Here is a 15,993-nt window from a genome sequence, read left to right on the forward strand (position 1 = left end):
CTTATATTGTTTACATTAAGCTAAGAGGCTGCACTATATCCAGGCTCGTGATGTTGCTAACAACATGCAGGGGTGATTTAATTCTTCTAACTGGCTCTGCTCTAGGACTTGTTCATAATTTTATATGGCCCGGACTCGAAGTTTTTACAATTACTAATCATTCTGGACGAGGTACTTTGTAGAGATTTTCTTAAGCCTGTTTCATCCCATATTACTGTAAAACCTTTGGAATTGTTTTCTGATATTTGCTTAGCTCCCATATATTCTTCGGCAGTATTTCAGACTCTGATCATGATGAGCTAGACGTTCTGGTTAACCAGGCTGAACGTCTTTTGAGTGTAAAAGGTTTTTGCGGAAATTAAAAGTTTGCGTGTGCTGAATCCTGTATATAATTGTTGCTGTCAAACCCGGTCTAAGTTTATCACCTTGAATAATTAGGATTGCAAATTATGTGATAATTAAGTAGCTAAGTAAACAAACAAACCCGGTCCACATTAGTAAATGACATTTTCATAATAAGTTTTTATGCGTGATTAAATGATGGGTTGACATTTGTTGATATCACTGCGATTTGCAAATTCGTGTTGCTAACCGGATATCTTTGGTGATTTAATTACAAGATTGTTGCTTAATTTGTAATTTTTCTTTATCATAGTGATATACCGAGAATTAATTTATTGTATAACTATGGGATATTATAGGGGAGGGGGAATTATAGAGTGATCTAGGGATGAAAGCTAACTTAAGATGAAAATGGATCTTTGTAATAGAGTCGTTAAATTATAGGCTTGTTGAAAAACCTATAGAGTGACACGTGTGAATGTCTTTTAACAATATTGTAAATAATTAGGTTGATTTGAAAGGGACATGATAGGGACAAGTAGAGAACTACTAAATATGCTTTAAAGGGAGACTTAAAATTGTTATTTGATTCTTAAAATGGACAACTAAATGAAAGAGATTTAAACCAGATGATCATCAAATTAGCATCTTAAACAGACTAATATACACTAAAGCTGATTAATATAGCAGTGGCTAACATACGGGGCACACAGAGGTATAACTGTTAACAAAAAAATAACGGTTAACAAAATTGACCTATTTTTTTATAAAAAAAAAAATTAAAAGGTATATTAGATGCTCCTATAGTAACTGGCCTAAGTGCCTAACCAGTAACCATGATGTGTGTTGCGCATGTCGACAGTCTAATGATAAAATAAAAAGAGATCCGTTTTATAAATAACTGATCTCTTAGGTACTGTCATTTTCTGTAGCTGTAGATTTAAAAAAAAGACCGCTTTTTATGGATAACTGGTCTCTTAGATGTGCTCTTTTGATTTTATTCAACAGCAACTTCTTTTTTATTTTTTTTAAAAAAATTATTTTCTTGTAAGGAAATCCTATATGTTCCTGGATGTGACAATAATTATCTTTGTACTTAGTAATTTTTTCACACAAATTTATACGGAGTATCAATTCTTGTAAAATAAAAACCCTATTGTATTTTTCATTGCAAATTTTCTTGTACTAATAATATTGTGCAATTAATATACTCGTGCGTTATACGGAGTATTATGGAAATGTGTTTAAGTAAGTGTATATGATTAATCTATATCTATATCTATATTTAGTATTTAAAAACTATAATCAAGGAAAATACATGTCTATATCCTATTACACTTCAATATTTTTTTCTCTAACCTAAATGCCACATGTCTTCTTATACTATTAATTAATTTTTTTATTACACTATATTTCTTTAATTCTTTCATTAAAATTATATGCTTCATCTTCTATATACACTTCATCTTCATCTTCATCTCCCCTCTTCAATTCAACCTTTTGCTTTTCTCTCTTTAATTTTAACCCCTCCACCTTTATTTAATCCCCATTTTCAATTACAATTCCAAAAATTAAATTTCTTAATCATATTTTTTATCACACATTATAAGCATAATGGCTTATTGATATATCCTAATTCATCTTTCAATGCAATTTTTTATGAATAACCCGTGCATTGCACGGGTCAGAAGGCTAGTTATACTTAATTCAATATATATAACAAGTATGTTTTAGTGTATATATATGTGTAGTCGTTAGCTTAAAGTTATAGCTTGCATAGCTTAAATCTTTATTTAAGTGTAACCTTTAATTTATATAATGGCTTATTTGTTTTGTTCAATTATAGACAAATTAATAATTATTTGAAAGTCTAGTATGACAAATTTTGAGTTTTATAAAAAATTTTTAACAAAGTCGTTAGCTTAAAATTATAATTTGCATGACAAGTGAAATACATGCAATGATGAATAAAGAGTAAGAGTGTGAAATTAATATTTGAAAGGCTAGTATGACAAATTTTGTGTTCTATAAATTTTTTTTAACAAATTTAATTCCATATCACCATAACTAAATTTCTGAATCCGTCACCGTACTTAACAATTTAGCAGTATACACTAATACACATGTGCATTTATGGACTTGACGAGTTATGTACGGAAACTAGAAAAAAACACAAGAAAATTCAAATAGGCAACCAACAATATAACAGTGATGGATTCGTTCAAACAAAAAAAAGAAAACAAAAAAAAAAGTGACGTATATCTCTCGTGAAATAGACGAGTATACAAGTATGTGGAGAAAGAGGCTGAAAGTGCATGTTAGGAAGTAGTTGTTCTGTCAATTAATAAGTTTGGCCCAAATCATGATTATGGATAGAATTTTAAGGGCTTAAGCTTAATGGCCATAATTAAGACCAAGACTATTGTGTAAGTAGTAGGAGTAGTAACTAGTAAGTAGTAAAACTCTCTTAACTGAAACTAATCAGCTTTGGTGCAGTGCGCCACCCATATTATATTATGCATGTAATTAATCTCATGATTTCAAAATATTGGTGAAGTGGGATTGAAATATTACATACGTATGTTGTCATATCTAATCACAAATTTGCGATAAATATCACTTAGTTTAGTTAGTTAAAAGTAACTCGCATAAAAGATTACTATAAACACAAACTTTATTTTTTAAGTGGCTGGTCACACCATGTGACCAATCATTATGAAAGTTACTTTTTTAGTGCTTTAAAGATTACTCACTCGCTCATAGGTTACTTGATTGGTTAAGGGTTACTCGATCGGTTAGGGATTACTCACTCGGTCAGGAGTTATTAAGTCGGACAGGAGTTGCTCGGTCGGTCAGATTTTACTCGTTGATTATTAGGGGTTACTTAAGTATAACCTTAAAATTACGATCAAACCTAGTCTAACATAACCATAAGTACACAAGTACATACGAGGTTTGATCTTAATTTAAGTATTGCTCAAATAATAATCCTTAATATGTAATCATATTATTGTTGTTATTCCCAAGCCTTTCATGACGTGGAATATGATTTTTAAGTTTTGTGTACTTTATGTGTGCTATTATGGTTTGCATGTTTGTTATCAACCCTTGTAATTGTTAATCAATACCAATTAACATGCAATCACTCGTTATATCTTTATGATAATGGATTCATATCTTTTAATTTGGACTCTTAAATATAGTGATCACCTTTTATTAAATCTCATGGGCTATATTAAGAGAGAATTCAAGTTAATCTCTGAGATTGACATGAAAAGTTAATCTCCTCTCACAATATATTGTTTTACTTTTATTTTTAAAATAATAAAAGTGAAATAGTAAAGTGGCACGAAAACAAATGCATAAAATTGTGAGAGAATGTTAATCTCGGAGATTAACTGGGGCTCCCTCATTCTTATATGCTGGAATTATGAGGTACATTGGTTGAAATTTACTGGATGTTGTTCATGAATTTATGGAATTTGATTATATAAGTTTTGTAATTTTGGTGCAATTTGAGAAAAATAGGAATTTCAATTTCAATTGAACTTGTTACGATGATTTTAATGTTGTAGTGTAATTGTTCATACAATTTGTTATTCGTTGAATTTTATTGGGGTTATTCTTAATTATTTCAAGCCAAATTTGTAGATGAATCAATGCAAAGCTTACTAGCATATAAAGTTCTTGAATATGGAAACAATGATAAAATGTCAATTACTGGTTGCTTGTTCTTCCTGAGGAAAAGCCAAGATTTGAACCTTGGTTGGAACAAGAGAATGGCTGCTCATAATCTAGTCTATCTATATGTGTTCCTGTATGCCTTTTGACCGTTCAGTTGAGGACCGGGAACTCGATAGGGGTTTACAGTCTCCAGCTTCATTTATTGCTTTCCCTAATCTATGTTTAGATTTGTTGTTGGTTTGTCATGAAAATTGTAATATCTACACTGTATTTTGCTGATGAATATTCATGAGACTTTCAATTAGGCTCCATTTGGTTTGATGTACCACAAGGATCAAGATGATGGATGACAACACTTTTTACTTGAATTGGAATTTGTTCAGTGTTTAGCCAGTCCAACTTACATCCATTGTATATTACTTCTCCTATAACTAATGATGTGAGACCTGGGGTTGCACAATGTGAACTTCAAAATAAACGGAAAAGTTTTACCTGTGTGCAGATTTGGCACAGAATTGCTATTTTGAAGACGAGATTTTCATTGGTTATTTGAAATACCTTCAGTATTGGCAGCGGCCAAAGTCTTAAAAATATATAATGTAAGTATATTTGTTATGTCAACTTAATAGCTGATTTGAAACATGCAATTTGCCAAATGGATGATACTTTTTGTAAATTTATTTTGGCTAGCCTATTCTCTTGCCTGTTAAGTGTTGACATGACACTGTCACATTTAGGTATCCTCACTACTTGTTCTTCCTCGAGCTGTTGCAAAATGCAAACTTCTGTAATACAATAGCTCATCCCGGGAGCAAGGTAATTATGTTATCTTATTTCTCTTTTATCGACTTTGATTGATGCATCAAAAGCTTGGAAATGATGAGGATGAAAAGAATTGTTTGTGACTTGTCATTGGTTTTGGAGCAAGGGCATTTGTACTACCCCATGTAGCCTGTTCTATAAATTACACCTTAATTTTGGAAACAGCATGATTCGTGTTGGTTTACCTTCGTGCCCTAATGAGCTAGTCAGCTAGCAATAGTAATACATGGGTTACCTAGTTTATCACAGTCCTTCTAGCAGTTATCCAAGCTTTGTTCTTTTCACCATAAATTCTGAGTTAGAGGAAATGTAAGATTTTTTTTTTTTTTTTTTTTTTTGACATGATATCCAAGGAATGAATTGTTTTAGTTTTGCTTGCTGTTGCAAATGATATGCTGGATTTCCCTTTTCCCCATTTCCCTAAATCTCTTGGTGGAGGTTAGGGGGTTAAAAGTCCACATGTTTAGGATATGGGTTACTATATGATTCTTCGACCTAGTTATTTCTAAAAAAAGGTCCATCACAGTCTTGTGATAGGAATGTCTAGTTTTACAAATAGGTCTATCCGTCTATCACAAGTTCAGGTGCATAAAATACCATGGGCTTTAATATGGAGTTTTCACTTTAAAAGTACCCAAAGGCCAAAGCTCATTGCCATTGTCATAGTTTATTACCGACCAGTCGACTACCAAATGGACTGTCTACTTGATAAATATTGCTTCAATGTTCATTTCTTCTTCCTATTTACCAAAATATATAATATGAATTGGGCAATAGCTTCAATACCTGGACATGATTCTTCTATTTTATAGGAGAGATACATGATTTATCTATATATTTATTTTAAGGTAAGGAAAAGGATCCTAAACCAGACCTCAACCCTCATGGTTTTGAGTTGTCTGCTATTTAATACAATTGTATTTGTCATCAAATTCTAGAGAAAAAATAATTTTTCAGCAGGAATTCAGGATGCTCTTACATGATCAACTATCACTTCAAAATTTTCAGGAATTGACTCACAGATAACAGTTTTATTTCTGGAAGAACTACAGAAACAATAGGCTGAAATACATTTTCCCCAAATTCATTCCCGAACCTGCTCCTGCACCTCCACCTTCAACTACTGCCCACCACCCCTACCGCCTGCTATTCTTTCAATTCCGGCTACTTCTCCAGCCCTTTCTCCTATGCAATATGTTTTCCAAACTGCATCTGGTGTTGCAAGAATGACATGATGTATAGTGGCATTGATCGAAAAAAGAGAAAGTAAGCTTGTTTTTACTTGTTTGAACTGGAGAGCACACATTGTGCATGTAGCATATTCAAGTTGCACATTGTTTAAAATAAAAGAATCAAAAGTTGAACAGATACTAATGCCAGATATGTGCTTACAGGAAAGAAAGTTGGCCATCTTGACTGCTTCTTATGCTACTTCCTACTGCTAGATTTATTTCTCTCTTTGAGGGAAGCAGGAGTATGTCAGTATGGTAAACCTTCTTATCAGAGTCTCATCGAAGGTTAAACCATGTCTTTCTTTTTTATTTGTCCCTTTTGTACTAGCTCATCAAACTTTGCCTTTTCTTATCAATTTAATATTATGGATGGATTTTAACATCAGATACAGAAATATATAAAAAGTGGACTTCACATCCTCTATAACAGAAGTCGAATAATATAGATTTCATTTAAAATTAGTTATAATTATTGTTTATTGACCTTTTGGTGTCTAAAAGCATTGGTAAATGTATTTGATTATTTTCAAAGCCTGCAGTTATAAGTAGATAAGAATCATTGTAAGTGCTTAGAGCCTCAGAATTTCTTCCTGGCCTTGCTAATCCATTCTCTAATATTGTGACAGGTAAGAGGGGGATAAAATTAATTGAAGAAAACTCTTCTGTCACTTCTCTAGTTAGTGTTCTTGATTGATGTGTGAATATGACACAGTGTGTCTTCTTCTTGTCTTGCCCTTCCTAAATTGATGTGTGAAAATGACACATTTTATGCCCTTTTCTGTCTTGCCTTTCTGTGGGACAGATACCTTAAACAAGTACAGAAGAAGAAGAAGAACATGTTCATTATGCTTAAGTAAATGTAAACACATGTTCAGTAAAATGTTGTTTAATAGCCTCTTTTTATTGGTGTATAGTTACTATGCATATTGTTGATAATTACCACCCAGCAATTTTACCAAATATCTTTGTAAATAAGTCAATTCAAAGTATCATTAATTGTTCAAACAAAAGTCAATTCAACAGCAATAGATGGGCAAGTGCTGTGTTAGACTTAGATGTATATTCACACTTTTCACGCTTATCTTACCATGTTCACCCATTATCACTTTGTACCCTTTATTTTGGATTTTGATCCATATCTTAGGGTAGTCATTAGTAATGGTGTTTGATAAAATTGTTATTCCACATTTTCACTCTGAATATGAATGGTTTCTCTAGCCTTTGGAAGTGTAGTTTTGAGTCTTTTGACCATGCTCTCTAACAAAAGAAATACTAATGCAATGAACAAGTTAAAGTCGGTCGTGTTGAAAACATTTACTTTAATCCAACTTAATTAATCTTATGTCAAACTCTTTGTCATAAAGTGCAATTTAGGTTAGGATAACTTATGCCAACTCTAAACCTCCGATTCATCTCAAACACAATAAATTGAATTGTTGCCGGCCTTGCCGCCCCAAGGATAATGCTCTTTCTTGATGGGCTTGCAAATAATACAGATGACAATGAAAAAGACCTAACAGAAACTGTGAAAGGGAAAAAAGAGAAGCTAGACATAATCAAGGCAAAGGAAGCAAAAAGAGGAACAAAGAAGACAGCAGCCAATGATTTCCCCATGCAATTTCCATGCTTATCTAACATAAAGAGCATTAAAGTAAAGGCCCAAATTTCAGGGGGAAAGCTAAATTGCAACCAAAGAAGCCGTAGCTTGCCCAACACCCTTCACCCAGCCCTACAATGACAGGATATTTACTTTAATCTTTAATGCAGATTTTTTTTTTTGGTGGATAGGTTGGCTAGGTATATTCTCGGCCTTCGTATCCAGGCCATCTTGGACAACTCGTCGAACCTCAACACCCAGACCCGAATCTGACTAGACCTCAATGCATAGTCGTTGTTAGACCCTAATACAGAGAAATGATGCATCCGAGACTCCATTCAAGTTGTTCTGCAGGATATTCGAGATGTGGCTTTGATGCCACCAGATCACTGACTAGATTGGCTCTACTAATGAAATTTGCAAAACACTACATGTGTAGCAAAGAACTTTTACCATAAATAAACCTGAATAATTTAATCTAGATTTATGCTAGATTCGCGGCTCTTCCATGGGTGATTAATCACAGTACAGAGAAGGGGACATAAAATTTACAGGTAGAACTTTCGATAACAAGCACAAACACAAATTACACGAACATAAAATTCATTAGATATAATCATATTAGCTAAAGGAGTTCATTGCATAATTCAGATCACTTGCACATTCAAATGTCTGCTTAAGGCAGAATTCAGCATCTCTTAAAAGGACTCTTCCAGAAACTATACAGGCAGAAATCTTGTTAGCAGCACAAGCAAAATCAGCAGCTATGCTCTTTTCTTTGTTCCCACCCCACTTCCCCCCAAAGAAAAATAAAAGTTTAATAAGAGATTACGAAGTAAACTAAGTTTCTCGGGATACTAATCTTTCTTTGAGGATGCCCTGCTACTAGCTACACTCCATTGATCTGAAAACCCGGTAGAGGCGGCCCCATTGCAGCCACATTTTGCTACGGTTCTGACACTCTCAATCAACTCCTCAGTGCGCGCTTCTTGTGACAGTATCTCCACCAACTGCTCTGGAGTTATCACCAGCTTCACCTTCCAAACTCCTTCTTTTGCTCCTCCTCTATTGCTGTACCTCGAAAAGACATCAGTATTTGATCTCTTGAGAACATTGCTTTGAGTTGTACTCCTGCTATCAAAGGACATCCTATAACCTGCATTCCCTCCTGTTGTACCTGTAGGTATACTCTTGGATCTAACATGCCCTACCTTAACATCAAACTCGTCTTTATATTCTTTACTCGTATGAAGCGGAAGAAGCAAGTACGAAACTCCAGGATGAAGCTCTTCATTGTTTAACAACGGCTTCCAGAAGAGATCATCACTCTTAAAAATGGCGTGGCAAGGAAATTCTTCCAAGATGAAGCCAACTGTTATAGGGCCATGGAATTCCATAATACCGCCATTTGCTGTGACAACTTGGATGGTCTCAGCCTCCTCCGCACCTCCCATGCCACCAAACAAGCAATTTCCCATGATGACTAGTACTAACTACTGGTTTGTTCCAACTATAAGAGGCTTTTTTGACACAGAAAGCATTTTCCAGTCATCCCCTTAATTTCAGCAATGCAGTTATGCTGATCTAGTGGGATTCTGGTATAAATGCAGGGGGGTTGGTTTTGGTCGGCAAATTATTGATTTATAACTTGTGAAAAAAAAAAAAAAACTAGTTTTAAACCCGGGCAATGCCACGACTATGTTCTAAAATAGTGAAGTATTAAATTCATGTTCCCCTGGTCCCCTCACCTCAATCTTTACTAATCTTTTGACTAACAAATGATAAGAGAACAAACAAAAAGCGATTCATCTTATAACAAGAAAAACCAGATCTAAGAGTAATTCAACATCACGCTACGAGCACATATAAATAAGCCAGTGTTAAGCAGTGGTCTGAATCTGATGGTGTCTCCAACATCCACAGGCTAAGCCAAAGAAAGATGGTCAAAAACACACCCAAGACTCATTGAAGTGGTCCACTAAACCTCATCATAACCTTCACTTTCCCTTTAACAAAGGCTATGTCTATATTCTATACCAAGGAATAAGAATTTTTTTTTCCCGCTGCTTTAAAAAACAAAATATATTCCCAATCCCAAAGTATCACTATCCTTTTAAAGTAAGTGGATTATTATGCAGCAATCAACTGCAGTTTGCAGCTAAAAAGGTTTATATTAGTGGTTGTTAACTCCACTAATACATGCACTTCTAATTAAAGAAACATCAAAACTACAAAATAGAATATATTGCCCTCAAAATCCTCTAACTTTAAGCCTGAATCCACCTTATAACCACATTCCTAATGCAAATGACTTATATAGTATCTGGCAGCTCAAAAGGTAACAAAAGTATGCAGCTTAATAGAAAAGAAATACTAATATATTTAAGTAAGAACCACTAATAACTTTCCATACATGTAAGATGTAACAGTGTAACACCCCACTCACATATTCATTTAAAAAATAATAATAAAATAGAATAAATTAGGTTTAGTCCGACACAATGCATAGAGTTTAGAGTTCATTCACAATTATTTCTACCAAAAGCCTACATAAACTTCGGGAGAAAATGATGTACATGAACTCGAGGATGGTTCCGGACTTTAAATCCACCCAATGCCCAGTAGCTCCCTTTAGACTTTTGTAAAGAAGAAAAGGAAAATTCAACAATAGCATATTAGCATCCCACTTTTTTACTCTTTAACATGTTTTGTATCTTGCACAGGCTGCACTACTTTTACTAATTACTGCCAGCGCAGTGTTTGAGACAGATACTGCTTAATGACAGTCTGTTACTCAAGTAACTCCATTAATATGATGTAATAACTACCAAAAGGTTCCAGTTGCTAGAAGCTTCCTGTATCCCCTCAGGGGACAGATGACAGTTTGTAACTTCCTAAACCCAAGCTCAACTTTCACAGTAAAGTGTAGGTATAATATCACCAAATTTCAGGTCTCAGAAACAATAACAAATCTATAATGGTTTCACATCCCCAGGGGGACGCTATAAATTTTCCTTACAACCTGTAGAGTGACTCGCTTAAGAGTAACAGGCATTAGACACCATCAGCATCCCAAAGAGGTCTGATAAACAAATCTCTGAGTCGGAAAACTCTCGAGAGCAAATTTAGGTAGTAACTAATAAGGCACACCCTAGGGAACGAGGATAAGCGTGGACCCTTAAATCCACTCTCTGAGATGAGGGAAAACATTCTCATCTTGATATGACAAAAGGCAGAGTGAGGGGTAATAAGACCACCTCAAAGCCCCAAACAGTCTGCTTAAGCAAATGAAAGATATATACATGGAAAGTTGGAAACATAGTTCATGTTCCATCCCGTATACAACTAGTACATGTAGAATTCCAATGGCAGATACAGCCATACAGGCATACAGCAGATTACAAGTTAGGCAGGTAATAGCAAATAAATAGCAGATGTGTCAAATTCATGGCAATTCAAGAATCCAGGACGACATAGATAACGTAAACATGAGCTTGAAACTCATAATAGCTGATAGGAAACATTAAAAAAAACCTCAATAACTGCTACCACAATGGGTAATCATAGTTAAGTTATAAGTAGAATTGTCAAGTCAAAAACAGCTGCACCTTCATTCAGCCGTGCATCATATACAACCTTGCAAGATCCTCAAAATTCCATCCAACTCTATGCCATTAAGTAGACCCAAAATGAAATACGATACTCCCTGATAAGAATAATTCAGGCTCAGATAGGCAGAAACACCAAGTAGGAGTATAGCATCTTTACATAGTCATCTATGTCCAAAATATACAAAAAGTACTCCTGTTCCTCAAAAGAGCAAAGATGAATCAGTGCATAGGTTTTCTGGGAGCACGAGGGCGAACTGGTGTCTTGGATGGGCTGACCCTGTACAAATACAATCCACCAAAAACAACACGTAAACAGAGCTGTAGTGAAATACACGGGTATTCATATAAATACACCGAACTCTGATATATGGTATCTGACCTTATAGCCGAAGTTCCCAAGACCACACCACTGCAATTCAGAGCTGCTATAGCACTTTCAGCCTGAAGAGGTCAAATGGTAAAGCGCATCAGTAACATGCTTTAAAAATTCTCCATTGAGTCTTCACTATAATCTTTATATATCCTGTTTTCTTAAATTTTCTCTTCATTCACTAGGTTGATGATTTAAAATAACTATTTTTCGGTTCATCTACTAGGTTGATTACTTGATCAAATCAGAGAATAACAAGTGCTGAATTATTTTCTATTCGCATAGAAGTCAAAAGGCAGCTATACCACTAACACCCACGATCCAAAATACATCAGTGGCAGCATTAATAAAGTGACAGAGTTCATGAAATTGGTAAACAAAACAGATTTATGCCAAAGTCAGCAAATGCCCTTATGCCTTCTGTTGCACAACAAGTATTCGCCTACAAACCTCTGCCTATATTAGCCAACCTTTCAGATAGTTCAACTAGAAAGACAGTACACAACATAGATGGAGACTTTCAGATATTTTTCTATCATAGAGATTAGAAGTAAAGCATGATATACTCTCTAACTGTTGCAAGTTGCAGGACAGACAACCACAGAGAAGTGGAATAAAAATATACTCTACTCAGTTGAAGAAAAATTTTAAGCACCCAAAAGTCACACTCCAGAAACACTAATTTAACCAAGAGGGAACAGATGTATTTGATAGCAAGTAAATGTTAAAAAAATTTATAGTTCAACATTTTAGGAAGTATGCTGACAGCAAGTGCCACAAGAAAAAAGAAAAAAAAAAGTTCCAAAGAGCATGTAATTAGTGCTGCATTTCATTAGAGTTACAGTGGTAGACAAAGAAGGATTAGGGCATTAACCTAAACATCAGTCAGAAAGTGCAGCCATAATACTGCAGGACCACCTAAATTACATATCGACATTCATCATCATGCAATTTACAGCTTCGAGGCTTTTAGACACTTCAACTTATTACTTCCAAACCACAATGTCAGAGGTAATTGTGCTACACTTTCCACTATAAGCTGAGCACAAATAATGCATTCAACACCTTTATAAAAATTTCAAACCTTGAAAAAAATATTTAGAGAGCAGGAGTTAAAAATGATCCCACATTGAAAAGCTCCAGCGGAAAGGTGAAACAATGTTTTATCCTACATTATAATTATTTCACTTCCATAGTATATATGGTTTTTTTTTTTTTAATACACTTCCATAGTATATAAATACTCAATAAGCTTTGACTGAAAACATAATTCAGGAACACAACATTTTAAATTTTTAACTGACTGAAGGTCAGTTATATTGGAGGATAAATCCATTGTTAATTGGGATCAAAAATCACATTGTGCAGGTATTGTGCAGGTATATAGTGATAAGACTTTTATCGCATTAACTAATCCCACATACACCTCAAAAACAAAAAAGTGTATGGTTGAATTGATGTACATAATTTGACATTCTATTCATCAATGTACAATGTTGGACCCTAAAAGGATATAATACCTATTCAATATAAAGAAAAATTAAACAATAAGGTCTAGAACTACAATTTCTCTAAAGTTATTTTACTCAACGTCAGCAATGAAATCTTGAAGCCTTACAACTTCCATAGCCCAAATTATGGGAGAACTAAGATATCAACTAACCAACTAGGTGAACAATGGCAGTAATGACGATCACAGACTTCAGAAAACAATATATATAGGTGTTCAAGTTTAAAACAGAGCACTTATCAAGGAACGACATTTGATAAAATAACAAAAAAGGAACCAAAAAAATGAAAATGAAAATACTTACCATCTCAAACTCAACAAAACAAATACGAGTAGAATGGTGATGATCTCCAAGCATCCTTAAGCGACGAACCTGAAACAAACAAGATCTGCAGTTCAACAAAGACCCTAAACAAAAAGAAAGTAATACAGTAAATTTTTCCAGGCAAGACTAAGCCACAAACCTCTCCACAAATTGTCTCGAAAAATACTTTGATTTCAGTCTGTGAGACCTACACAACCAGGGAGACATACATTAAACCAGCATACAAATTTTGACGATGAACAACGAAAAAACAACTGCAAGAAAAAGAAAAGGCACCTTCTTATCGATATTGGTGCAGTAAACAGTTCTTGCACACATTTCACGCTCATCGTCGTTCTGAAGTCAAAATTATCCAAGTATAATATGTTAAAATGGAGAAACAAAACAATAAGCCTAAAAGCAATATGAATGGTGATGATGGCGATGACACTCACCTGGGGCAAAAAAGTAGGGTTTACAGGAGCAATTGCAGTCTTAGAAGGCAGAACTTTGATCGGATAAAAGCCAAGCATAGTACCAGACAGACTCAATGCAGCCTGTGCACCTTCTGCAGCACCACATAACAAGTTGCTTTGTTAAACTTAAAGAATCAAAGTTTTGATTTTGAAACTACAATAAGGACATGTTCAATGCATTACCCTCATCTGTGAACTCAACAAAAGCGAACCGAAGCACAGAATTCGGGTCACCACAAACACGGCAATCCACCACCTAAAAGAGAGTGATACAATTTACAATACTATTCAGAACTAATGATAAAATTCAACAAAAACACAAAGAAAAACTACTGCTTGTAGACTAATTTATTTTTAACAAATTCAAAAGCAAATACTGCCAAAAAAAAACTGATAGAATTTGAGTCTATGAAATCAAATACCGGTCCATAGTTGATGAAAAGACCAGCCAGCTGCTCTTCAGTAACCTACCAAAAAACCCCCAGATATAATTTTAGAAAATACAAAAATGATTTAATTTTTTCTTTAAATGAAAGTGATAGAATACCTGTTGATCAATATCAGAAACATAAACAGTCCTTCTAATAACTTCTTCCCTTTGTGCCATACCAGTTCGATTATTTGGCCTACGCTTTCCTTGACCATAATTACCCTTCTTCTACACACAAACAACCCATTTCAATAAATGACAATCTTATCACACACAACAACAGATTCAATAAACAGTTAAAAATTCACAAAAAAAAAAAACAGAAGAAAGAAAGAAAAAAAAAACAAAAAAAAAATCACTCGAACCTTTCTCGGATTAAGATTATTCTGAGGATTCGGGAAGATTCGAAACGGATCATCCATAGTAGGAGGACCAAAATTAGGAACAAACGATCGAGGAAATTGAGGGGGAAATTGATGCTGACTACTGAGAAGAGATGGCGGAACAAATTCTTGAGCACATGGGTTTAATTGCGATAACATTTCCTCCAATTCCCTCATTTCTCTTTTATGATTTTCATTGTTGTTGGTATTGTTCGTGTTGTTGGAGGTCCGATTCATTGATGACCCATTTTCAGCACCCAAATCACCCTTAACACCATTTTCAACCACTGCCATTTCTTCTTCTTCCTAAACTCTCAACAACTCTTCTTTTTCTCTCTCCTTTGAAAAATCCGCCTACCTAATTCAATCAATATAAAACCACATTAAAAACTATAGATTATAATACTGAATATAAAAAAATTATAGATTTGATAGTATAAAAGAAATTAAAGAAAAGGGTATTACCTGGGTTTAAGGAAGTTTGAATGATCGAATGAACTACACAACGAGTGATTGATTTATTTGAAACCTAACCCCACCTCGAGATTCTTCTAAAAGGGGGGAAAGATTAAGAAAAAAAATGGGAAATTTCTATTTTTATGAAAGAAAAAATTAGGGCATTAAATGAGAAAGTATTGGAATGAAATTAGAGGAGAGAGAAAATTTTGTCGTGTTGGATCATAAGGTGAAAGGGGAGCAGAAGATCAAGTTTGAGTCTGCTACAAATCCTTCCAAAAATGGCGAAAAACGCTTCCTTTTTCAGAACCTACTAACTTTTTTTTTTTTTTTTATGGGTTATTATTATGATTGATATTTAAAAAATAAAATTGTCATGAATTTTTGACGTATTGGAAATATGAGAAAGAGGTGCCAAGTCTAAAGGTGACATGTGGTGGGATTTGATTGGTGGATGTGATGGAGTGGGTTTTGGAGGGTGAGAGAGAATAATGGATGAATAGGATGATGCATGCCACAATGTCCCATGCTAATATATGATCTAGATTTTAGAGATATAACTAAATTGTTTGATTATCAAGTGATAATTGGTGAAATTGGGAGTGGTTTCACTTTATTATTACCTTAATAAAGTGTGTAGAAGCTTATCAGTTACGATTTTTGGATTTAACAATTTTAGGGAAGAAGTCTCGTTTTATTTTCTTGATAAGCATATTTTCTTTAATAAGGGGTAAAATTGTAATATCATATGCTAGTATACGTACAAAATTACGCAT

General features: G+C 34.3%; 2 protein-coding genes and 1 pseudogene across 4 annotated transcripts; 1 reads left to right on the forward strand and 2 right to left on the reverse strand.

Annotated features, from left to right (window-relative positions):
• The first annotated feature begins 4,001 nt into the window (after positions 1-4,001).
• Positions 4,002-6,417, forward strand: LOC110722532 (annotated as a pseudogene).
• Positions 6,418-8,534: 2,117 nt separating this feature from the next.
• LOC110722533 lies at positions 8,535-9,155 on the reverse strand. The gene has a single exon (XM_021901802.1). It carries the CDS (start codon positions 9,153-9,155, stop codon positions 8,535-8,537), a length of 621 nt encoding a protein of 206 aa, XP_021757494.1.
• A 1,821-nt stretch (positions 9,156-10,976) lies between these two features.
• Positions 10,977-15,767, reverse strand: LOC110722785 (polyadenylate-binding protein-interacting protein 11-like). 3 transcript variants are annotated; one of them, XM_021902080.1, is made up of 11 exons: positions 15,227-15,767; positions 14,744-15,115; positions 14,496-14,606; positions 14,371-14,415; positions 14,132-14,204; positions 13,928-14,040; positions 13,770-13,829; positions 13,633-13,680; positions 13,473-13,541; positions 11,668-11,729; positions 10,977-11,565 (listed from the first exon to the last, which is right to left on the reverse strand). In XM_021902080.1, the coding sequence occupies exons 2-11, from the start codon at positions 15,053-15,055 to the stop codon at positions 11,508-11,510; spliced, it is 951 nt and encodes a 316-aa protein (XP_021757772.1). In that variant the 5' UTR covers positions 15,056-15,115; positions 15,227-15,767; the 3' UTR covers positions 10,977-11,507. The 3 variants fall into 3 exon arrangements, with proteins under 3 accessions (XP_021757772.1, XP_021757770.1, XP_021757773.1); XM_021902078.1 differs by having other exon boundaries at positions 14,744-15,119; positions 15,227-15,764; XM_021902081.1 differs by having other exon boundaries at positions 14,496-14,603; positions 14,744-15,119; positions 15,227-15,763.
• Positions 15,768-15,993: the final 226 nt, after the last annotated feature.

The sequence above is a fragment of the Chenopodium quinoa genome, unplaced genomic scaffold (genome assembly GCF_001683475.1).
Source record: "Chenopodium quinoa cultivar QQ74 unplaced genomic scaffold, ASM168347v1, whole genome shotgun sequence".
In the NCBI taxonomy this organism is placed as follows: domain Eukaryota; kingdom Viridiplantae; phylum Streptophyta; class Magnoliopsida; order Caryophyllales; family Amaranthaceae; genus Chenopodium; species Chenopodium quinoa.